This window comes from Amphiura filiformis, chromosome 7 (assembly GCF_039555335.1).
Source record: "Amphiura filiformis chromosome 7, Afil_fr2py, whole genome shotgun sequence".
Classification (NCBI taxonomy): Eukaryota; Metazoa; Echinodermata; class Ophiuroidea; order Amphilepidida; family Amphiuridae; genus Amphiura; species Amphiura filiformis.
The window spans coordinates 16,061,855-16,088,407 of record NC_092634.1 but is presented as its reverse complement, the minus strand read 5'-3'; the positions used below and the strand labels follow the sequence as shown (position 1 = coordinate 16,088,407).

General features: G+C 35.8%; 1 protein-coding gene across 1 annotated transcript; it reads right to left on the bottom strand.

Moving 5' to 3' along the window:
- Positions 1 to 832: 832 nt before the first annotated feature.
- Positions 833 to 26,553, bottom strand: LOC140156804 (polyamine-transporting ATPase 13A3-like). The gene is made up of 30 exons (XM_072179786.1): positions 26,440 to 26,553; positions 24,068 to 24,149; positions 23,767 to 23,934; positions 22,530 to 22,588; positions 21,365 to 21,496; positions 20,566 to 20,646; positions 20,364 to 20,433; positions 17,793 to 17,927; positions 17,362 to 17,428; positions 16,938 to 17,069; positions 16,507 to 16,680; positions 16,223 to 16,333; positions 15,926 to 15,972; positions 15,240 to 15,428; positions 14,981 to 15,042; positions 14,433 to 14,577; positions 14,175 to 14,264; positions 13,341 to 13,494; positions 13,036 to 13,150; positions 12,102 to 12,226; positions 11,700 to 11,887; positions 10,369 to 10,470; positions 9,813 to 10,045; positions 9,147 to 9,243; positions 8,666 to 8,738; positions 7,159 to 7,309; positions 5,259 to 5,422; positions 4,474 to 4,565; positions 3,917 to 4,000; positions 833 to 2,048 (listed from the first exon to the last, which is right to left on the bottom strand). Exons 1-30 carry the CDS (start codon positions 26,451 to 26,453, stop codon positions 1,917 to 1,919), a joined length of 3,468 nt encoding a protein of 1,155 aa, XP_072035887.1. The 5' UTR covers positions 26,454 to 26,553; the 3' UTR covers positions 833 to 1,916.

Below are 26,553 nucleotides of genomic sequence, written 5' to 3'. Positions count from 1 at the left end.
GCTTACATCAACGTCAAGGGTGTAGTCATAGCTCTCCCATGCCGTTTGTTCTGTTCAATTTGCTTGTTTTAATCTCGAGATATGTTTAGTTAAAGACGAAAGGGTAAAATCACAATTGTGCCACTTTTACTAGGGAAGAGGGCTTTACATGTAACAGTGATAGCATCAAGTTTATCAAGAGTTCCTTCGTGAAATTTAAAAAAATGCATCAATTACACAATACAAAAATTTTTTAACTGATTTTATTTTTTATCATGATGCAGGAATGATGATTCTCTTTTTCCACTTAAAAGAGATTAAAAGATAAATAAGTGTTTCACATTCTGCTGTAAAAATGGATTTCACATTCTGCTGTTCTGCATGTCAATGATTTTATCATGGTAAATACTGTTCTCTTAGTCACTTAAGACATGTTAAAAGACACAAAAAAAATGCGCACTAATACATGTTACAGGTTAATGAACACGTATTACTTGTTGGGAGGGATATTAGACAAAATAATGCACGCGTACTGATGTTGATGCGTCTAAATGTGCATGCGCCCCGAAATGGGGGTGCATTAGACGCATCAACATCAGCTATCATTGATTTACATGCACAGACTCTCTTCCCTAGTAAAAGTGGCACAATTGTGATTTTACCCTTTCGTTGTTAAGTAAACATATCTCGAAATTGGAACGAGCAAATTGAACAGAACAAACGGCATTTGAGAGCTAAGACTGCGCCCGTGACGTTGATGTAAGCATTTTGTCACAACCGTATTTTCTAATGGTCAGAGAGGGCGCTTTTCACTTGCACAATTTTTTTTTGAGACAGGCTGTATATCTAGATTTTCTTAATTTTGCATGGACGCACTTAGATTTTAGTACTTAGCTCGTATAGCTACACTGTTTATAAAAGACTTTCTATGCCCTATAATAATATTTATAGAGCACAACAAACTGTTGCTGAACTTACTGTATGATATAAGCTGTATGAGTGAATGTTCTTAGTCATCCAGTAGTTTCAAACAGAGTTTTGGAATTAAATCAAATACTGGAACTTACTATTTGCAACTTTGCGACGTTGCGTCTGGAACCACCAGACTTCATCAGGTTGTGTGTAGTGACACCATGTACCAACTGTTCAACGGCTTACGTTGGAGAAACCAATGCGGCGTTAACAACATAGGAGATCAAGCACCAACGGAGCGCAAAACTCCGCTGTTTACCTCCATTTAAAGGATACTACTGGACACTCAATCAAAAACGAGGAAGTCGTTATTCTGGATCAGGAGGAAAAATGGCATAGGAGAGGCATAAAGAAGCCATTCTGGAACGCATTGAGCAACCATCACTGAACAAGAAAGGGGGACTCCGCTTTAACTTATCTCATGCATGGGACCGGGCCATCGGAACGATACCTAGCCGTCTATCACGTGACCAGTCCACCGGATGAAGTCTGGTGCAAAAAGTAAGTTCCAGTATTAGCTGTATATTGTACATACAGCTAGATTTTCTTAATTTTGCAAGGACGCACTTACATCATGACATAGCGGCCTCATGTAAAATATGTTGGTACTTATTTTGGTATCCTTGAATTGAGAAACCCACAGCTATCCATTGGCACCAAATACTTAACAACGTACTTAACCGTGTATTAAAGGCATTTAATATAGAAATTCAGAAAGGGGCTTTACCTCCTCCCCGTTGATAAAGCATGTAACAAGACAAGGTTAAAATGATTGACTCTCCTTGACTTCGCCTCCGAAATCTGATCAAAGCTCTAGACCAATTTTCAGTTACTTCTCGATACTAAATTATCATACTTATACAAAAGATGAAGTGAAGACAAAATTATATACAAGATTCATGATTAAGATAATGCTATATACAAGGATTCTAAAATTAAGCGTGTTTTGCATCAATTTTCCAAATTTAAACGACACTGTCAGATACAGGTTTAGAGCTCATTTGCATATCCAATCGCATTGTTTCAAACTTTGGCAGACTTTCCTTTCTCCAGCACCGCAAAAACTTTTGAAAAGTTTTCCTTGGAATAACAAGAAACTGAAAGCAAAATGAAAAAGAATTGAACATAATGATTGATTTATCACCATATTGCAGCCTTTTTTTTTATTTTACAGAAACTTTGTTAGGGGTGGGCATTCTAAGCAAACATTAGGAAGTTTAAAAGCCATTATGAAACGAATTTGTTAATCAAATACTATGCTGAGTCTCCAGCCTGGGTGGCTCACGCTCCAGTAATTTCAGATGATTGAGCTCAGTAAAGCGCTTCACAGACTCCGAGTATTACACGTACAATATTGTATGCAACATATCTACGTTATTTAATCTATTGCCATTCTATTTCCAGTAATGTTGAAGTTCTAACGAATGTTTGATGACGAAAAATCGATAATATGTTACATATAATATCTAGTAGAAATATATTATCGATTTTACGTCATCAAACATTCGTTAGAACTTAAACATTACTGGAAATAGAATGGCAATAGATTAAACAACGTAGATATGTTGCATACCAACGCACTGAATGGTCTATTGTTCTATTGTGTCCGATTTGAGCGCTGACATATTGGAAAATGTTGCCAATCAATATTCATGAGAGTGTACATTCAACGTCCAATTTTCGAAATTGGGTGACTTGTGCTTGGCAGGTGTAAAATACATCTGACTGGGCGTTTTAAATACGTAACGCATAAAGGCATTGACATCATCGAATGGCTGCCTATAGTGCTGTTAGCGTTAGGCCTATGTGGGGGGGCTGTGTTTAGTTTCTATAATAATTATTATAAGGCCTACATTTTGTCATTCCTTTTTCTTTTCTCTGTACTTATTCTTTCCTTGAAGTATCACTGCCTCTTCTTATCTCCCTTCCCTTCTCCATCCCCTCTTACTTTTTGTCCCCTCTCATTCCTATCATTTTTCTTACCTTAGCTTTCTATTTATTTACTTCTATTTATTTATTTCTCTTCATTTCTTCCTCTTTCTCCCTTCCTCCAACCCCCCTCTCGTTCTTCATATCCCCTCTTTCACCTCTTCCTCCCTCATCCCTTCCCAAGACCTCTCACAGAAGAGCTGCCCAACCCCCCCCCCTTCAGTACGCCACTGTTTATGACATTCTCCTTCTTAAAATAAAATAAAATGTCAATTTGTGAAACAACTTTTATATAGGCCTATACCGGTATACTTATTATTTGTTACATGTATACGTATAGCTATTACCATTATACAGTACTATAGAAATAAATGGCAGCCTTGAATGCTTGATGTGTAATCATTCAGCAAGCGCATTCAATTTATTTAAATGAAGCACCTGAAGTCAGTGGGGTGATCACGAACTGTACTCAGCGGCTAATGTGTGCTTTTGTGCTTACGGCTACTCAATCACATCCTTGTGTGTTATTATAACAAAAGGTACTTTTCGTTCCAGACGTCGCTTTCACGCGCCTTTCGTTTGATCACTTATTGACAGTAGCCTGCTAGGTAAAGCGTTAATACACTGTCGGGTCAGCTTACCGATTTAATGGCGGAAGCCCTTTGTCCCAAACAAAAGGTACCTTTCGATGAATAGCTTGTCAGATTTCAAATCGGCACAAGGTTTCAATGCGTTACGTAATCTATTTCTTCTCCATCTATTTAATAGCTCCATGTTGCATACAATATTTTACGTACAATAAAAAGTCTGAATACTGCTTAATACATCAAAGAATGTCTTCCAATTCATGAAAACAAATAGATAATCAGCTTATCGGATTAAAAGCTTAGAGGGAAGGTCTTGCTGCTCAGCGAGTGTTTGTAATTATCAGAAGGTTTTCTCCAAATTCATTCTCTAAAGTCGCAAGAAGCAAATATGTTTATATAGAAATGGAACAGAATAAATACTGCACTAGTCATGTAAACACAACACCTACCTCCACGACAAAGCTAACTACAGCGTTTGCCAAAAACAAAAGGAACAACATCACACGGAACTTAAATTCAGGAATATGTTGTATCTAAAAACAAATGAGTTTTAATTAAACAAAAATACAGGAATGATTATGTTCAATCTGACACTAATAAGCAAAAACAAAGATAATTGTATCTGTCTTTGTAATTTAAAATGTGAAAATGAAGTAAGTGTTGCTTTCTGTATTTCCATATACCTAATTTGGTTTTATACAATAGAGAAAATTCAGAGAACGCATTAACAAACGGTCAAAAGTGCTGAACAAAAAAATGGGGGAAATTGAACGATTTTCCAAATACATTGTATAATTTTCATATTTTTGTTATAAAGTAAAAGTTAACATGAACATAAATTTAAATCCAATGTAATTTTTTTCAATGAGATAACAATATCATTTCAAAATTTATCGAATCATGCCACTTTAATTACATGCTGATTGCGAAATTTTTTATGACACAGAGAAAATTAAAACCTAGCCTTGGTAAAGAATATTTTAGCTACAATTGGCAAATGACTTACTCCCCATAAGTAGTCTTCCAGCTTTTCTAATGGTGCCAGTAACCAAAACGAACATGCACACGTCATGATAACCAGATATATCAGATACAGAGCTGTTTGATTGACAATAGAAGAAACAAATTACTAAAACAATGGAACTCTTTTATTAAAAGGATTTGAAATACTGATATGCTAAATGCAAGTCAACAGTGTTTTTATATTAAACACAACATAATCCAGGGGAGGTCTTGGGGTATGATCTGATCTTTATGAATAATCAACAAAACTTTATACAACCATCTACAGTTTCACAGGTGTTTCTTGTGTTGGGTGAAGGTATGTGTGGGAGGGGTCACTGGGGTGGAGTGTATATAGGGGATGTGGGGTGAATGGTGGCTCGAGTAAGTGTGCTGTACGGGGTGGTACCTAAACCTTCAAAGAAGGACGTTGGCCAAAATGCATTTCATGGACGTCCCGGCCCCTCCAGCGTATTGCAAACAACGTAAAAATGCACATAAAAGACTTTGCCGTTTGATCACGTTTGAGGCTTGTTTGCCGGTCAAAATAAGTACGGTGTGACGGGTGTGTGGTAGTGGGGGTGTGGAGGTGTGTGTTGGGGGGGGGGGTTTGGAGAGGGGTGAGTAAATACTTTCTCTAAAAAGAAATCACACCAACAATATTACTGATGGCCATTTCAGATTGTTAGTACAGATATGAAAGATTTCTAGCCAAGACCGGCTTCTTGTAAAACGCGATCAAAAGCAAGCATGATTTTTAATTTTTAAACAATAATACCAAACACTTACGATTTTTCCAAATTGGTTTTTGATAGGGACGCCCAGGAGTAAACAGCACACAATATATTATGTATTGAAAATTGGCTAACAAAAAGACAGCAGTTGTTTCCCAATTTTGGTAGAAATTTCCTCCACTTACACCTTCATCGGTGCCCACATTGATATAAGTATACCTGGAAATGGTTTGAAAAACAACAATAGAATCAAAACGTTGACTTGGTAATATATTACAGTGGCGTACCGTGGCCGTTCCTAACCCGGGGGGCTGAAGAAAATTCAATTTTGCCGCCCCTTCCTCAACAGCCCGAAAAGGTTGACCCATTTTTTTTCCGGTCGTTTGAAAAAGTGAAGAGCAAAAAAAAAAAGGATTATAGGCGCTAGCGCCCTAAAAGCAACACATTTTGATGTATAGTTCTTTACTAATTCTTGTTGCCGTCACTTCTTCTTCCGTCGCCCCTTCGTTTTGCCGCCCTTCTTCTTCCGCCGCCCCTTCGTTTTGGCCGCCCCTGCTTTTCCCCGGGGGGCCGGCGCCCCCAAAACCCCCCCAAAAAAAAAAATACGCGCATGTATTACTCAACCGTTCGGAGAAAAGAACAAGTAATTACCCCCCTTTGAATAATGGCCATTACTCAAAAAACGGGCTGTTGTATTACAAATCTGTAACATGCGTTGGAAACAGAATTTATTTCTGCGCATTTTGACACCTCATTTGTAGTAATTGTCTAAATATTGACGTCGGAGCGTACATTTAAATCAATGTAATCCAAGATTTGAAAGTTGCAGTAAAATCTATTGATTTGCATTCAGTATATTGGAAGGAAATCTGTGTGATGTTATCTTCGTGTTTTTGTATTGTTGTAAGTGCAACTTTCAAATCTGGACCTCACTACATTAAATTGACCGGTGTTTTATTGCTGGGCTACAAAATAAGGTGTCAAAATGCGCAAAAAGATATTTTGCTTCCAACGCATTTTACAGATTTGTAATAAAATAGCCCATTTTTGAAAAATGACCATTATTTAAAGGGGGTAATTACTTATTTTGAGATGTTTATATAATGATGTATATTCACGTAGCAGAAAACGTAAATAGAAAGCAAAATGAAACCGGCGGCTATTGCTCTGAAGATTTGCTGTTGCTAGTGATGTTGAGACACATCCGATGATGTCACAGGTGTAGATGACGTACCCCGGGGCCAAGGGGCGTCACATCACCTGCATGTTTGACGTCATTTACACCCAATCAATCGACAGACCAATAACATCCACTGAAGACGCAGGTTGCGTAGAAGTTTCAATTTTGCTTTCAATTTCAAAAATGTTTAGACCAGCAGCCTTTTATTGATTCATTATGTAGGCCTACAGTTAAAGACACTCTCAGTGATTGCAAAAAAAATGATCAAATTGCCGATTTTTGCATTTTGCAAATGAGTCTAATATTAGGATTTCATACACTCTTAGATAGCGAGAACCAATCAGAGCAAGCGTTAGAAAAACCCAAACCATGCATTGATTGTGTCTAATTGCACTCCGCGTACTACGCGCAGTGCTTTTGCGCGCGTTCGCGTCTCGTAGGCTTGATTCATTTTTCGGACGGGTTGATGCATTAATATTTGGTTATATTTTCCAATATTTTAAGTGATAATTTTATTATAGAAACAGCAAATATCACGTGTTTTTTCTTCGGGGCTCGTGCATTAGACGCATCCACATCAGCGCAAGTGCATTATTTTGTCTTATTTCTCGAGCAACAAGTAATACGAGTTCATTAACCTATAAAAAATTTGACATTATAGTCAAGGTTGGAGGTCTCTGTCCGTTTAAATTCTTGCAGCAACCCGCAATTGATCGGTGCCTCATATCGTCACCTTTAAGTTTTAGTACAAAATAAGCAAAAATATATGTCATACCAGGTTTCACCTCGTACCATAAATACGGCTGCGGCCTGGGTGATCGTCAGGATAGAAACATGGAATATCATAGAAAACATGGTAGGAGCCCTTATCAATCGTGTTGGTGGTTTCGTGTCCGCAATTTTGTCATGAGGGCCACTCCTGCCCACTGTCAAAATGCATGGCAAAGTGAAGAGTCAGTAAGGTATAATTCAATGGTATTGACAAAACAGCAACACAGCACAAATGCATATTAAAGAAATCACAGAAATGAACGAATGCATTTTGTATTATGCTGTAATTAAATATGAGCATACGCAATGCTAACGCTTCGCCTCATGAAATGGAAAAAGTCAACATTTGACTTACTATATATCTACCATTACACACCGAGGCATTTAAGTTTTGTATTTTGTCCACCCTATTCCTGGGAATGTTGGGAAACAAGAGTAACTAGTGATGGGGTTCTTAATTTTCGCACAAATTACATTTAAAGGCCTAATTTGGAAAACCTCATTTCCAAAGAAAATCAGATAGCAGGCCAGACCATGGCCATACGATAACATGTTTATTTCACTTTGAAGGCATGGATAGTCGTGCAAAATGGACTAACTTTCACCTGGGACATCCAATTGGCCATGAATTAATTAGGACTACAACTGGTATCCACTGCTGGTCTGTAGTTTATACTCTCATTTCCACATCTGTTGTTTACTAATGATATTAATGATAATATACGGCGCTTGCTATTGCGCAATACCAAACATGTTCATTGCACTATAAAAAATAAGAACTTACTCTACATGGACTTTTAAAGCTTAAACGCTACAAGAAATAAAACTATAAAAAAAAACCAAAAAAAAACAGATTAATACAAATGTGTCTTGAGAGAGCGTTTGAAAATACGAACAGAGGGGGAAGATCTTATTGAAAGCGGTTGGCTATTCCAGAGGCGTGAGCCGAAGACACTCAAGGAGCCATAACCGATACATTCTAAAGCGTTAAAAGGATTGTCTCAATCGAAAATGGTAAATAGAAACATTATGGAACATTTTGCAGTGGTCAAATTTTAGAATTGCATTATCTGGACATCTGTAAAGGATACGGGGCTCAAACGCGGTGTCAACAAACTTCGTGATCAGTAGCAACAAACCCCATGACCAGGGGATCATTTTGCATCGTAGGGTCAAACGTCATGCAGAGGTCAAATCTTAGAAATGCAATTTCTGGACATCTGTAAGGGGTACGGGGTTCAAACTCGGTGACAACAAACTTGATGACCAGGGAAACATGTTTGGCACATTTTGCAGCGGTCAGGTCAAAGGTCATCTGGGGGTCAAATCTTAGAATTGGATTTTCTGGACATCTGTCGACTCAAACTCGGTGACAACAAACCTCATGACCAGGGTTCCATTTTTGGAACATTTTGCAGGGGTCACCGAGATATCTCCAAAACAACAACACCGCCACTAGTTCCAATTATTTTTACGTTTATAACAAACATCATAAAATTAAAAATACAAACTTAATAACACAGCCGGAGTTCCAAGCCCTACACCCACAAACGTGGCCATGTTATTCGTTCCGTATGTACCAAACTGAAACAAAGAGTAAGAACATTGTTAGTATCACTCACTTATAATCGAACCTAAAATTGATCGAAAGAAATGAAGTAAAATATTCGCTCTCTTCTTGAATAAAAGGTATTCCAACTTCGTTTGGATCAGGTATGACTTGGTGATGAAGATAAATAAACGGTGTAAAAAGGATTGTCTAGTGAAAATGGTAGAACAGAAACCCTATCAGGTATGCATTTTTTGTTTTACAAAAAGGCAACCACGCTCGATATAGGATTAATTTTTAATGCATGTTAAGGCAAATGTACAAAACCTGATTTTTAAAGTTATGTGCATATTCTTCTGTTTGTGTGGGTGTTGGGGTGAGGATTGGGGGTAGGGGTAGGGATGTGTGTTTGATTTATTAAAGCATAGGATACTATTACTAACCCATTTAAAGATACACACAGTGGTGAACAGGGTGTACGTATACATGGCTATGTACTTGAACAATCCAAATGATGTCACCAAAGCAGACCGGCCTTCTCTGTTTGAAAAAAAAACACAGTCGGGTTTAATTCTGATATATACAGAAAACTTTATATTAAGTTTTGGTGATCAGGACGATAGGGATGAGATAGAGGAGTTAAATGTGGAATGTAATATTAAGGGTATACGACATATTGTTGGTCGAAGCAGCCAAAAAATCGCTTTTCTTTATTTACATCAATATATTATTGAAAAAACACTTTGATGTTTTGCAAAAGTTCATTCTACAAATCATATCCTTTGAAAACGTGCTTGCTTATTGTTTTTAATGAGATATGTACGTTTTACAAAAGTGTTGTTGTTTTAGCCCTCTTTACAACATAACTCAAGAACCACAGGACCTACAAAAGTATAGGCTACCTGTCATCTTTGATTACGATGATGATGATGTCGTTGTTGCTGATGGAACGGCGCACACAGGTTGAATTAGCAACCTCTGGTATTGAAAGTCAATCTTCTTTGTACTTGTTGTAATTTCACAATGTGTCTTGCTTGGTAGTAGTGGTGATGATGATATGCACATTGTTTTGATTTGAAAAATTAAAATATAAATGAATAATACTCTACTTGATAAGAATGGGTACACATGTGATGTTTGGTATCTTGGATGTAAATGGTGAAGCCACTGATGCTTCGGCTTCCGATAACGAGATCCCTGCATGCGCGGTTTTCAGCGCACCACAGTCATTGGCCCCGTCACCACACATGCCCACGCAGTATTCCAATTCTTGAAGGGATTCTATAAGCTCTTGCTTTTGATTGGGTGCCATACGTGCAAAGATTGTGCCCTTTAAAACAATCTGTTAAATTAGAGAAAGTAAAGACGAGAACTCTTGAAAACCATAATGTTGCATTATCATTTTCTTTATAAAAGTATTTAAGTGTGAATATGTTAGTGTACAAACTGCAACAAAAAGTTTACTGTAAATGTTAACTTTTAAGAAAATAAGTCCAAACGTCCAAAGCTTGGTAAGAAAAAAAATGTGTCCAACGCCTAATGCTTCGTAGTCACCCATAGTTTTACTGCCATTTAAACGTCTTTTCAATTCCGGTTTGAATTCTACTAAGACGCACGAAATGTGTATTTTGAGGTAACGCCCAAGTACATTTGAATACCACCTACCGTTGGCAGTTTTTGCGGACATCGGTCTTGAATATAAGCAAATGTTTTCCCATCTAAGACATAATGTTCTTGTGTTGAACTAGTTGGCCACATCAGCGTCTCCTGTAAAAATGGTTTCTTGTTAAGTACTCATTAAGAATATTATCAGGACGTCCTCAACAAGATGAAAGGACATGAAGGACCTGATCCCAAAAGACATAATCCTATGGATAAGTCAAAGTATGCCATAGTTGCCAAAGGAAGACTTGCATATCTCTGGTTAGTGCAATTATTTAGTTTTGTTTCACAGAGGCTTTAATAGGCAGAAAATAGCCAAAATGTCTTGGGTGCAAAGGAGAGACCCAGCAAACACAACAGTGTTTTTGAAACGTTTAAACATGTCACATTTTGGGTTTTGGTTTAGATAAAAACGTTTTAATAACATTAAATGTCGGGTTATATAAAGTTCATGGAAACGTTTTAAAACGTTTTGTATGAAAACACACTACAACAATATTTTTAAAATGTTTTAAACATGTTATTGTAAAATATATTATGTAAACATTTTTTGCCAAATATTTTGTCACCACTTGACAATGCTTGAATACATTTAAACGTTTTCTGGTAACCTTTTCTAACCTTTTGCGAATGATGTCGAAAGCGTATTGTGTTTGCTGGGGATTTGCAAAAAGTAATTTTCCATAAAATTAATTAATTTTGAAGATGCATTGCATGTTCAATGTTAAATAAAGGCGTGTGTGCCACATAAGAACTTTTAGAAGATTCCTGTAATTGATTGTTCAAGAACGCTTTACACATGTTAATGCAAGGAAGTCACACACTACAACATATTGCACTGACCCGACGATATAATAATATTCATTGTACTTTGCACAAACAAGCATTGTCATCGGCCATAGCCGTGAAACAAAACAAAAACATGTCAATTTCATGTAGATAATAATTATTAAGGTGGTACTACAAAATTTTGTAACTTATTTTGCATTTTTCTCAAAAACTAACTACACACTGGTAACAAAAGCTATGTATATTATAGGGGCAAGGAATACAATTACTTCACTTAAATTTCAGTGATTCAAGTGGTTCATTACATAATTATGTTAACAAATGAGGTACGTTCTAGCGGTACCTCTTTTCTTTTCATAAATAACGTACCGCTTGTCTTGAGTCACTGAAATTCTAGTGTAGTAACCGGATTCCTTGCCCCCTATAATATACATAACTCTTGTTACCAGTGTGTTATTATTTTTTGAGAAAATGCAAAAAGTCACAAATTATCAAAGGGTGTAGTACCACCTTAAGGCAGAGGCATGCGATTTGCTTTCAAATACCTGACCATCCTCTTTACTTGTAGCCATCCCATCGTTAACATTGGCGATATTTTGGATAATAGTCTTATATTCCAACTGATCCTTCGATGTTACGTCGACAGGTGGCATATACACTTGTATAACGGTATCATTTGCAGAGACCATACCGCATTGACCGGCAACACTAATAGCAGTCAGAATATTGTCACCTATTATAATAATAATAATAATAATAATAATAATAATAATAATTGGATTGATAATTCAAACATCATCCAGTAACATATGTCGTTATCATAAATATCATCACTATAACCAACATTACCATTATCACCATCAATATAAACAACAGTATCATCTTTATCATGTTTATTGCAGAATTTCAGGTATTCTGGGTCATTTTAAGTTATTTCACTGGCCTACCTGTTACCATGATTGTTCGAATGTTTGAGTTTTGAAGTTCATTGATCACCGGTAAACTTTCTGGTTTGAGTTTGTTCTGCCAGATTAGGATACCAAGAAATGTAAGATCACTTTCTAACTCATCTCTGAAATTGAAACAATAAAAGGTATGGAAAAATATAAAGGAATAAATAATTATTCTGGAAATAATGCATGAATTGACAATTAATTGACAATCAATTAAAATTTTGACAAAAGTGTTTAAGGGTGTATTACACCCCTGCCTATATTTTGTGCCTTTTTTTGCATTTTTCTCAAAAATTATAACGCATTGGTGACAAGTAAGATATGTATATTATAGGGGCAAGGACTACAACTACTGCCCTGGAAATTTTATTTCAACACAGACAACAGTTGTGGCGTTACAGTCAAAAAGGAGGGAAACCAATATTTGATCAATAAATCAATAACTACTTGCCTTGAGTTGCTGAATTTTCAGTGCAGTAGTTGTAGTTCTTGCCCGTATAATATACATATCTTACTTCTCACCAATGTGCTATAATTTTTGAGAAAATGCAAAAATAGGCACAAAATTGGGCAGGGGTGTAGTATCCCCTTTAAGTAACCTTGAGAAAGCATTATGCGCCCAATTGGACGGATTGGTCTTCACTGAAAGACCACCCATCGATATATCAAAATTGCTGACAGGGTACCCTGAAACCGTGGGACATCCCCGTACCCCTACAATATAACATCCAGGGAGAACCTCCCCTCCGGGGTGAGGCGGTCAGTTAATGTTCGTACGTAATTAAAAGCAAATAATGTTATTTGTGATCTTATCTGCCGGGCTTATCTGTCCCGCTGCATGTACGTCATAATAATATTATTGACCCTAATGCTATTTTACATCTTGCACATATAATTTGTACCTACAACCAACACATCTAATTTATACCTTGTAATGTTCTGATAAGAAGTTATGTCATCAGCCAGTGGTTTCCAAGCCAAGGCAAGAACACGAAAACCTTCACTAGTGTAGCTATCAAGAACCGTGCTGAACCCTTCTGGGACTGTCAGAAGAGAACGATTTATGGGAGTGCATGGTTAGAGTTAATACAAATTCGTGTACAAATTTAGTCCCGTTGTGGACCGACGCGTACACACCACTAAACAGAAGTTACGATTTAAAATTTACAGTAAACCTAAATTTTCAAGTGCGTGCATTTAGTACGCTCGTATAATAATATAACATAGTCTTACCCGTATCTGGATTGGACAGTGAGGCGATCATTTCCGGCGAACCTTTCACAAATCCCGCCAATTCACCCGAGGGTTGAGATTGCGCAATGACACTCATTCGTTGTAGAGCCGATGAGAAGGTAAACTGCTTCAATATGGCAAATTCTGAAGCATGCTGAATAACATTAAAGAATATTTAATATTTTAGTTCTCACAAGTTTAATCCGCCACAGAAAACAGTAAGGAACGATGGAACGGGATGTAAGCTTCCTCTCTCGTTAAGTAATCATGTGTTGTCAGAAATAAGGACCGTAAAACAAGGAACGATGATTAACAATAAAGTCAATAATTAACCAAAATTGTACCATAATTTGTAAAATGTTCGTTCCCTTTATGCTAATATATAAGTAAAGCATTAACTGCGTTATATTTGCAAGACGAGAATAGAGATTACAAGAAAAATGCAACAAATATGTATGTAAAATAAATGCTTGGCAATTGCAAAAATTTTGGCTTAACAAATCCAATGAAATGAGCACTTACGAATTTAGTTTTCGGCAGATAAAGAAATGTAATGCGATCTTAACCATCCAAGACAAATGTGGCAAATGTGAATTACAAATACAGACCAAATATCAAGGAGGACTGAACCACAATTATGCACAATAGGCATTTTGACATAAATTTATTTCAAAATTTTACAATCATAATGATAGGACTAGGAGTGTAAGCTTTCCGCAATAATTAGCTTGGTTATATTGGGTTGTTGATGAACATGATGATACTAAAATTTCACGATTGCTTCCTTTGACATGATTAATTCAGATCGTGTAATAAAATATGCTTGAGTGATACCTGATCTAGATTGATTGAAGGCTTCACGCATGTTACTTGACGTCTTTGATTACTGCCGTTGTCTACTTTTCCTTCCATTTCTTCAAGAGTCTACATTATAAAAAGCGTAATTATGATATCAAGAGAACTGGCATTCAATTGAATATATATGCACAGAAGGCTATGGAATCACGTATCCTATTGTATCATACTTAAATGGACATACCTGAATTATGATATTCTTGTAACCATGGTAATAACTTAACTTTTGAAACTCACCCAACCAGTGGCTTCAAACATCTTGACATCCATTGGATCACCCTGTATAGTTCCATTTATAATAGCCAGCGAATGACATGTAACCATTGTGTGAAGAAACGGGCATTGTGGTAATGATGTAGCAGTAGTTTCCATAGATGAAAATCTGATTTGATTTGAATGCATCGTAAGAAACATAAATACCGTACTGAGGTTAAATTTTACTCCTCTCCACCTACTCCGCTCTTCTCCTCTACCCTCCTCGCCACACCACGCCGCTCAGTTCCACTCCTGTGTTGTCTTGTCGTTCCTTCTCTTCTCTTCTCTTCTTTCTCTTCTCTTCTCTCTCTTCTCTCTTCTTCTCTTCTCTTCTTCTCTCTTTCTCTTCTCTTCTCTTCTTCTTCTTCTCTTCTTTCTCTTCTCTCTTCTTCTCTTCTCTTCTTTCTCTTCTCTTCTCTTCTCTTCTCTTCTCTTCTCTTCTCTTCTCTTCTCTTCTCTTCTTTCTTCTCTTCTCTTCTCTTCTCTTTGCATTGTACGCCCATACGGTATTTAAATTGATACCCACTTACACATTTTCTGTAACACTCCGCAATCCAAGCAAATCTAGACCATCCTCTGTCAAAGTACCTGTCTGCAATCAGAAATACCTGCATGAATTCTACAATTCTCTTGCTATAGCTGGACAAAATTAAAAGCTGTTTGCCTTACTTATCAAGGAATACTCAAGTTTAGATGAAATTTGCTGAATAAAATAACTTCAGCGTAAGAATCACTCGCAAAAACGTTTATTTCACACGGATTGTAAGAAGAATTGTAGTGTTTTATTACCTTATCAAAGCAAACAACATCAAGAGCACCAGATAGGTTAATCCTTTGAGGACTTATGCAGAATATGTATTGTTTCTTTAGCCGTATCTGGGCATACAGCATCCCTATTGTTAGTGCGACTGGCAACAATGGATTTATAGCAATTGTTATAACATCTAAAGTAAGAAGAACGTTCATCCCGGGTTCGGTCTGAAATAACAGCGAAAGTCTAAAGAAATTAAGATTTGCGATCAACATTTGGCTGAGAGTCATAATCTTCATCATCATCATTTGATTATCAGCATGATCATGATCATGATCATCCATCATCATCATCATCATCACTCACCACCAACAGCATCATCATTAATTCATTTCATTAAAACAGTATAAACTTATTACTTTCAATCAAAATCATGAGAGACCTGTGTCAAAAGTCATACTGAAAGGCAAAAGATGCGTTACTTATAACAGTCTGATAGTACTCAGATTTGAATGTCCAAAATCCGAGATACACACCAACATACTCTGCTACAACCACTTTAACGCGGGAATAATAACATATTCATTGTCGCTACTATTAATGTAAATAATGTTTCGTATACTACCATTTACAAACAAAATATATCAGTCCAATTTCTAAGTAAGTGTATCTATTTTGTTTACTATTGTCATAATGACTGGAATAACTTGTTTGCCATACATACCCCAGCATTACTTAGCACCCATGCTGAGTAAATCACTGCAACACACGCTAACCAATTTGAATGCAAGAATAAAGTTAAGAAGAAACATTATTATAGTTAGTTACCATTGAATAATGACATGTCAAAGGCTGAATGCTAACACATCTAACTGATAAAAAAATATCTGAAGTATGTTTCTTATCATTACAACATACGGTGCGTATACACAATAACGCGATTACACATTTTCATATTTTTATTTTCAAATTGAATATTAACGTAACCAAGCATCTTCAAGCAAAATTCAATATTACTCACCTAAAGCAATAAATGCACCAACAAACATCATGGCATCGCGATATAGCTTAAACTCCATCGGACGTGGAAATAAGATTGAACATACAAGCGTTCCTTTCATTGTAGAAAAACCTAATCAGAATGAAATAGAGGTTATTTCATCAGTATCATCATCATTATCATCATCATCATCATCATCATCATCATCATCATCATCATCATCATCATCATCATCATCCAATCATCTTTGTTATGGGTGTTTGAAAAGAACAAAATCACAACTCCCCTTAATTCAAAATCCTTACCCGTTTGTACAACCACTGCTTTGACCATATCATTGCCAGATTGTCGCGTTTGTATGACTTGCGTACCGCAGAATAAGGTATGACATCTGTGTCTCTCTGGTGAGTATATATCATTTTGTTCACTCGCTGATTCCTGACTGGATAGTGGCACTTTGGTCACAGGAACACTCTCTCCTGTGAAGTTAATATCAAATATTCACTTTAGTCACTTCAAATCCAAAATCCAAGTTAACATAACCAAGCCAGTTAATTGCAACCAAATATCTATCGGGATATCCTCTCCTCTCCTAATGACAAACATTTAGCTAGTATCATCTTTTTTAAAGGTTACGAAAGAAGTTCAAACTTTTTAACATAAGCTAAATTAAGCACAATCATAACAATGGCAGTACTTAGGAATGACAAGACAAACTGAATCACAGAATACTGACCTGTTAACATACTTTCGTTGACAACACAGGTGCCATTTGTAAGAACCGCATCACATGTCATGATACAACCAGTCGGAGGAATAATGATGACGTCACCAGGAACAAGTTGGTCTTCCATCTCTGTCACAGTGTCTGAAAACATCATTTGTGACTATTTTGTTTTACACGTAATGTAGTAATGTAAAGTAATTCTTAAACAGGAAATACACAGGCTTCTTAATTTATCAACGCTAAATAAAATAAAGCTTAATATATAAGGCAGGGTTTTCTCAATGTCTAGCGTAGCTGTTCCTCTTCTAGGACTATTCAAATTAAAACACTATGCACTATATGCACGAATTTGTCTTATCTTACTCTACATGTATAGTATATTTTGCAATACTAATAAAATATTTTAACCCTTGTAAGTTTAAAATGCCATTACTTCCGTCTGTTCGAAGAACCTCAACTTTCAAATACGATTCTGTCATCTCTTGAAGAGTTATACTTTGCTGAAAGAAATTAAAACACATGTCAGTGGTGAAAGTTATTTGTCTGTTTATTTAAGTAGTAACACCGCCCTATAGCCACATTTAAAAAGAGGTTGGTGCGTAGTGCATAGTGGAAGTATGTCGTAAACAGGGCAAAAGGAAGATTCACATCACAAATGTCGATAAATTTTGTACCTGACATGTATTTCGAGCAAAGGGAGGGAAGCGGTGGGGCGATGACTTTTATTGTGGATATGTTGTTGTTTTATTCAACCTTATGCGTGATATGTATAAATATTAACCCAAAATTTGGTCGGGAAGGGGGTACCAGAGGTTGGATGCTAAGTTAACCCCCTTGCCCACTTGTGTTGGTTAACCGATTTACCTTCCTGACAGCATACAGTGAAGTTCCAAGAGTTATTAGAGTCATTACAATGATGACTATTGTAAAAGTCCAAAACTCAAATCCCAACCACACGGCGACACAGAACACTTGAAATGCGTAAAATGGATTCAATACCTGTTATGAGATACGAAACATACAATTATATTATTGTAGGCGTTTATCAACTTCAAATTGTCAGGTAGTATCTCTTGTTTATTTTAATATCTCAATTGTATAACTATGCATTAACTTATTGTGATATTGAGAGCTACATACATGTAGTTCGTCGGCAGATTGCAACACTGACGTAAAAAGAACACAATTAAAAATGCATATTTTAAGATAAAATTGAAGTTCTATCTCTCAATATTCATTTAAATTTTTTGAAAATTAAGTGTAAAAAATGACGTAAGTGCCATTTTAGTCAAATGCATCTGAAATGCAACATTAACGTAAGTGCCACTTACGTCACCGCATCTGAAATGTTGGAATGCAACACTAACGTAAGTGCCACGTACGTTAATGTTACATTCTCTTGCTGAGGTGCTGCAGATTTGTAGGCTGCATATACGATATTCTATTTTTATATTTTCATAGTCATTTATAGTGATTATAAATGCCAAACAATTTGAAAATAATGGAAAATTGATCTTATTTTATTTATTTATTGACTATTTACACATTTAATCACTATTTATCAGATATATTATAACCCTAGTAATGCATAGGTCTGCACTTACGTTAGTGTTGCATTCTATAATTTGTTTCTTAATACAGTGCAAGACTAACGTAAGTGGCGTCACCCTAAAATGACCCCTGCATTTACGATATGTTATTTTCTATATACAGGGTGATTTAAAATGAACTGTACCCAACTTCAAAAATGAAAATTAAATACTTGACGACATTTAAATAACTTGTGTTTGTAAGTATTAACAGGATAGTATATTTCCTATTATTGGTGAAAAAGTCGTGTCTTTACCTCTAATGGTTTTGAAGACAATTACATTCTTAGAAAACACACCAAAAATGATGTTTTATTCAAATTATCTATTCTGCAGCATTTTGCTCACTCAACTGCCCTCAAACACTTTCAGTTCAACATACATTTAAATAATTTTATATTGCAAGCTGTAATAGGGTAGTAGGCTATGTTTCCTATTATTGGTGAAAAGTCAGGTCTCAATATTGCACCAGCACCATTTCTATTTGAATTCCAATTTCCCTCTACAATATAATTTCAAGTCAACGGGTCCTTTGTTCTACATGTATTTTTTAATATGTAATCTTTGCAGACCTGTCATTGTAATTGAATATTAATATTATTGATTAATAATGCGAAATAACATTAACCCTAATACCTAAAAATCTTACAAAATCTTATAAGGAAAACCACTGCGCATGCATGCATGGCATTGCGCAATCACCCTAAGTCATTTATGGGCACCAAGTCGCTGGCCGGGCAAGCGACTCCCGCGTGGCATGAGGTCGGTGATCGTGTGCGCGGCACCCGAGGGGTCCCAGGGTCAATTCCCGGGGGTTCCAAGTGAAATCTTTCTTCATCTTCTCTCCTTTGCGTTCCTTCTCTGCCTTCCGATAGCAAAAATCATGTTCCTTGTTAGGGTTAATTTGTCTTGGTTTTGCTATACATGTACGTAGTCATGGTAGTTGCATTTTGTTACTGCGGTAGAGAACACGGATGAACTTACTTCCGTATGTTGGTCTAAAAATGGGATGATAACTTGAAAATGCGATATCTTGTGACTAAAACCACTTATTATCAAAATTCAAAATTTCTGCTACAGAACACTTATTACTGCTTTCTATGATAGTTTTTAGATATGTACAATCTCCGCAAATATATTTAAAAAAAATTGGGTGAAGTTGGGTACAGTTCATTTTAAATCACCCTGTATATCATTTATTTTATTTTTTATCGATAATATTTTATTTCATACATTAAATTAACTAAGTGAGTCACATTTTATGTCAAATGTTTATAGATAACAACGTTTACCTACAAATGAAACACAAATATGCTTCTCCTGTAAAATGGAGCAAAATGCACTTACGTTAGTGTTGCATTCTGCCGACGGGTTATCTCTGTTTAGTTCCATTGCAAAATCGTGACTTAAAGTTGCGTGGTGAGTTTTTCATGGTGTTTTCTACCTTATATAGAGGTCTACCTCCAAAAGTTTTGATTTTAAAGTATATTGTTGGGTTTTTATAGAACTGAGGAAAGAGGCTGCCACTTTCTTGTTTCCATACCATTTAAAGGAAACATATCCCCTGACTGCATGACAAAATGTTCAAAAAGAATTATGAGAAAATAAAGAGCTTTCTTCAGATGCCAACATCTCAATTTCCGGGCTGTCAATGGAATCACCCATCTGTAGGCCTAAGTTAACACTGTCTTTGCTTTGCGATGACAATAGGATTCCTAAGCTGGAAAGCACAATAACTTCCAAAGCTGGAAAGCACAATACTTAGCTCAGAATATGAAAATTGTTTTTAACAAGATATTTGAAAATCGGCGCACGTGCGTACGTTTACGATACATACCTCCTGAACCTCCTGAACCAACATTACCAAAATAGGTTTGACGGCGATCGTTAATTTGTTTAATCCAAAGATTTCTCTTCTGAAATTGAAGAATAAAAAATAAGACAAAAGAAACACAATGTAAAACGACATTGATAATGATAATTTAAATGAGATACAGTTTGCAAAATAAAAAATAATTAAGCTCTATGTTGCTCTTTACCATATTTACCTTGCTTTAACCTCTTCTATGGAGAGTCCGGACTGTAATTCACGATATAACTTTTCACAAGGTGTATGCAATTCCGGTGCTCTGCAAAAAGGTGAAATAATCATTTTTAACAATCACCCATACAGGAAGGCGTTTATTGGTGTCATGAAGAACCATTCCAAGTCAAAAGGCATGTTATAGTGGCAAATAGAACCAGCCTGTCCTCTGTTCAGCCATTATGTACGTGGTGGTGTTGACATTACTACTACAATTATGAATTAATTAATTAATTAATTAATTAATTAATTAATTAATTAATTAATTAATTAATTTATTTATTTATTTATTTATTTATTTATTTATTTATTTATTTATTTATTTATTTATTTATTATTTATTTGTTTGTTTATTTATTTATTTGTTTGTTTGTTTGTTTGTTTGTTTGTTTATTTATTTATTTATTTATTTTAACATTATACTTATACATGGTAGCCACTTCAGCACAAAGCACCGCTATCCTAGGGGCCCTGTAATTACCTGTTGGCCAGACGGTACATTTTGCAGTCCTGTCACTCAAACATTTCATAAATGCTTCTATCTTTTAAAATACAATATGGAAAAAGAAATGGAAAAGGAAGCAAGAGAAATTGACATGGACCTGGTACTTTGAAAGTGATTGATCCCTACCTGTTCTATTGTCCTGTGATTTTCGATATGTCATTGTATTATTAACACTCACAAGAGCTTCAAGAGCTTTCCTGTTTTTTTATTTTTTTATTTTATTTTATTTTTATTATCCTGTTTTTGTTTTTGTTCTCACCTTAAAACAAAGAATGAGCAGCTTTCTGCATCCCAAATGTACTTCAACTTTTGATAACAGAAGAATCGAAGTTCTTCTTGAATCAAGACGTCTTTCCTGAGAATACGTTCTAAGTCTTTCGGTGTGACAGTACTAATATAATAATGACAAATGCGGTTTACATATTAACTTTACACGTTAAAAGAATAAAACTTCAAGATCCGTAATATTTGAATGGTCAATATGGTAAGTTTTACGTGCAAATGAGTGGATTAACCTGTATTAGGTATGACGATTAGCATTTATGGGGGACTTCGTGGGATTCATTTTAAATGCTGGACTTGGGTGGTTTTTTGAATCATATACAAAGACAACAATGTTGGAATGAGATTACCACTAGTAAGATAATACAAAATAAAGCACACAGGTATGTATAATGTTGACAAGCATTCTGCCATGTAATATAAACCACACACTTTCCTTTATTAAACCCATTTTGTTTTTAAAAGTCACTCTCCAGCAATGAATGTGTTACAAGTGAACTTTTATACATACTGGATTTCAATCAATGTGTTACAAGACTCAAATCATGGAATTGGGTGGTTCTTTGATACATGCTATTTTTCACATGCTCAATAGACAAAGAGGATGAATTTGAGTTGTTCTTTCATCCATATGACAGGCCTATGTATAGCAACAATTTCCCATGCTTAACTCAATTTGGCCAAAGTATGGACTTGGGTTTGTTTTGTATTCATATATTCAATTCTTACCCGACCCCCGATGCACCTAAAATAAGGGGGATGTATAATACAGATATGTCGTACTGAAATAGGATTTCTTCCTCTCGGACCGACTCTTTACCTCTATTATCATGTCTATTTTGACTTCTATTTTTACCCATTAATTACAAACGTATACGTGATGCGATCAAGCAAAATCAGTCGGAACTCTGAAATATTGATTTTGAGATATAGCCAAACAAAGGTAATATTCCTTTTGTTTCCCGTTGTTTTGGAAACTCATTAATTGCTATTATCTTCGGATCTGGTTGTTCAATTTCAATGGGGTTTTCTCCAAAATGCAGCTTTGCAAATGCTTATTACTATCCTATAAGAAAATGTAATATTTCCGAGTTCCGACTGATTTTGCTTAATCGCATCACATACTACTAACTTGCAGTTACCTTTCGTCATTCACTTTCAAGCCTTGGATGAATTTGACATGTTCTCTTTGATAAACATCCTAAAAACGTAGTGGAAAAACAAAACAAAACGAGTGACCTTCTAACCGCATGATTATTGGTAACCATTTTCTAAATTGTATATCCAACAATAACATGCCTCTCTTAAATGCAAAACACATCGTTAGCATGGTTAGGAGCGTTAATGCACACAAACAAAAGTATTGCAACATTTCTGAATAAAGAAAATACAGCAAATTGCAATTTGAAAATTCACCCAATATCCTGTCGTTTTTGCATTACGTGCTATAGATGGCAATGTTATTTGCATTTATTTGATAAATGCCATTTACAAAACGAAAACCAAAAGTAATACATGTATGTAACACACATCTAGACTCAGATGACACTTTTAAAACGGCTTCTTTATTACATAATGAACCAGTGACCCAACCTAGTCACCTCACTAAAATTTGCACTATAGAATATAAAAACATGTAATTTGATAATTAAGGTTGTCGATAACTTACGGTAATTGCATAATCTTAAGCAAGGATAATAGAATCAGTTATGTGACAGTCACCAGAATTGTTGTACCCGTACCCGTACTTGTACCCGTACCCGTACTCGAGTCCCAATTTCCGTACCCGTACCCGTACTCGTACCCATGGCTCCGGACCCGTACCCGTACTCATGCCCTATTTTGGTTTCGGACCCGTACCCGTACTCACGGCGTGGGACCCGTACCCGTGCTCATGGTGTGGGACCCGTACCCAGTGGCGGCACGAGGAATTTTTTCGGGGGAATTGGGGTTCAAAGTGAATTTCAGGGGGCAAAATCGACAAATTTTGCGCAAAATTAAAATGGGGTTAAATGCGCAATTAAATAGCTGATAAATGATTGGCTTTCCATAGTATGCCATTTTAGCTATAAAACTGTTCAATTTATTGTGTGTAAACTTTGAGTTTGTACGTGAATCTTTAGCACATTTTAGTGCCGAGCTCGGTTGAAATGTAGCTAAATCTAGTAGTGTCAAATTCTGCTGCATCACCCTGTCTGGATGATAGAATTCTATTTAAAAAACACTGAATTCTAACAGATAGCTGTGCAAAATTCATGAATGATTTATAAATAGGCAAAGAAAATCACACAATAGTGATTACGGTGTTATAGTAAAGTACAAATGAACCAAAAAGTCTGACTGAGGTCACACTGAGGTTGCAGCAATAAATGTGCTTACCTGAATGAGGACAGCATCAGCTCGGGATAGATGACATTTGACATACATAATTTTGAGTTTCCAGTTGGGTTTCCAGTAAAATACCAGGACAAGAAATCCGAGAGAAAGAACGCACAACACGTAGGTAATGACGGTACGAAGCGCATTTCTGCAGTAGCCCCAACATTTCTGGGATACAAGTCAGTGAGTGAACAGAGATGAGTCAACTTTTTTACAGCTAGATTCGCACAGATTTATGTGCTGATTATAAATTGTTGATGACAAACGCGTCAAGATAACATTTGCAGTCGATAATACTTACGATGGGATCCAGTTGATTATCTTCAATCAATAGTGGTTCTAAAGAGCGACGGAAAGAACTGTTACCGACTCTATCAACGTGACTGAAAAGGAGGATATATACGAATAGACTTTAGGTGACACAAACACTTTTTAACACACGTTTTTACCATATGTTTTTACCATATGTTTTACCATATGTTGCTCAGGAATCCTGTAGAAAAAAAAATCATTTTAGTCCTTAAGATATTTTTTGCTTAATTTAAAATTTCATAATTAAACTAGGTCTTGCCTGGCACCCCTTGTGTACTGCGATTGATAACCATTTGACAGCCATTATTCAATGGAATGTAATACTCCGAATATTAAAGGATGAGACTTTAGTCGTGTTCACACAGTCGGACTTAAGCCACTTATTACCGGTAATAACTCACTTATGTCCGACCGTATGAACACGACTTTTTTTCAAGTAGCATGTTTAAAAAACAACATTAAGGCCAGAGTAATGGGAGAGAACATGGACCTTTTCGAGCATCATATTTTCTGAATTGTATGTTCAAAGTAGTATTATAAAACTATACATTTTTGGAAAGGATATGAGTCAAGGAATCCCATGGTGAGTTTTTGAAAAAAATCACAAAAATCACTTTTTACCCCAATTCGGAGCAAAAAAAATCAGTTAGCTTTTCACGGAGAAGAGACATGAACTTAAAGAAGGTTTTTTTTTTTTTTTTAATTCAACTCTTTTTTTTTAAATATTGAAAAGAGCATTTGAAAAAAGCAATTTTGTCACTCTATTAAGCTAAAAATTGCACATAATGGCGTATATTTTTTGTTTTTGTTTAAAACAAATATTTTGAAAATATGAGAAAACCTTCCCTAGACTCTGATGTGCTCTAAACGATAGTGCAAAAAGTTTACCTTTTGCTTGCATATTTTTTTAATTTTGTCATAAAAATCGTGCAATATTGTCAAAAGTGAATCAACGTTTTAGTAAAAAAAATGTCAAAATTATGCACAAAACGTCCTTATATTTTATTTAAAAGCAAAGAGTCAAAAGATATGTAGGATTGCATAGGACTCGATAGAATTTGCATTTATTTATCATCTATCTTTTGAACTTGACATCGCAGATAGTAAATACTATTCGTTTTCTGGATCCCTTGAACTTGAGGAACAGTTTGCATCCGTTTTTACGAAAGTTGGAGCAACTTTAATTTTTCACCCCTGTATAACATGCAAATAGACCTTGGACCCGTTGAGCCTCATAACTTGGTAACTATATGTTCGATGCGTAAATATGTTACATTTTTGTGATGCTTAGACCCAGACAAATAATTTGACATGTTTTTTAGTGAATTTGGAGCATGTTTAATTTTTGCCCCTACATGCTCATATAGGGGGTCTTTTTAAGGGCCACGGGGTTCCAATATAGCTTGGCAGACAAAAGTTTTGAATTCAGCATACCCGAAGTAACCTAATTGATTTGGTTGCCAGCTTTTACGCGAACTTGCCGCTTGATGCTTAAATGAACACATATTTCCAAAATAGAACCAATCTAATAATAGGAGTTGATTTCGTTTTAATACTTTCTCACAAGACCGAACTTAATGGTATTTATTTAAAGGTGCAAAATTTCACCTTGTACACAATCGCGTCCAATTACTATTTCGCATAAATGTCTAGTAATACTGCAGATTTAAATGGAACCCTACATTATTACTTGATTCGATTTACCATACACAAATGTTTGGCCCTAGTAAGAAGTGTAGAAAATAGGAAAATAATGCAACTATAATATGATCTACTTGCATCCAGTGGCGTAGCATCATAGGGCACGTGCCCCAATCAATTTGAAAATTTAGAAAATCCCAGAGGAAAATTGCGAAAACGGTTTGTGCTCCCCAATCAGGCCAGATGCCTATCCAAACATGGTCGGTGCCCCCTCCCCCACCCAAAAAAAAAAAAGATGACTCACGCTACTGTGACGCAACTGCTCGCATCACATGATTAATCAATTCAAAGTTTTAAATTTTGATTCCCTAAAATCTGGTATGTGTATGTTGAACGTCGAAGAGAGGTGGTGGGATAATTTTAGCAGATCATTTTGAGAATTCACCACCCCGTGGTTACATTGAATTATAGTACAACGTGGATGCAATTATTTACATCAGGTTTTTACCGGACGTTCTATTGTCGTTTCCAACTTGATGTAAAGGTATACTCATATGCCAACATCCATCGAGTATAAATTAATGGCAACCAAAATAATGAATCTTTGACCTAGTTGCTTTAATAAGACCTATACTCCTTACACAGATTCGGGTGTTTGCCTGGACATTTTTGCCAAATGTAAGAATAAATAAATATATTTATTTTAATTTCGTATCTTACCTTTTCTCTGCCATTTTATCTCCTTTGTTTCCTGCAATTATTTTACCAAAAGATAATTTCCGTGGAATTGCGACCCTCCGTTTTCAAATGAATTTTGGAAGGACTTAAAATCCA

Coding starts and splice junctions, on each gene's coding strand:
- LOC140156804 (XM_072179786.1), bottom strand. Junction 13,495..14,174: donor CTTCAATCAATCTAGATCAG/GTATCACTCAAG, acceptor AATGTTATTCAG/CATGCTTCAGAATTTGCCAT. Junction 13,151..13,340: donor ACTGTCCAATCCAGATACGG/GTAAGACTATGT, acceptor CTCTTCTGACAG/TCCCAGAAGGGTTCAGCACG.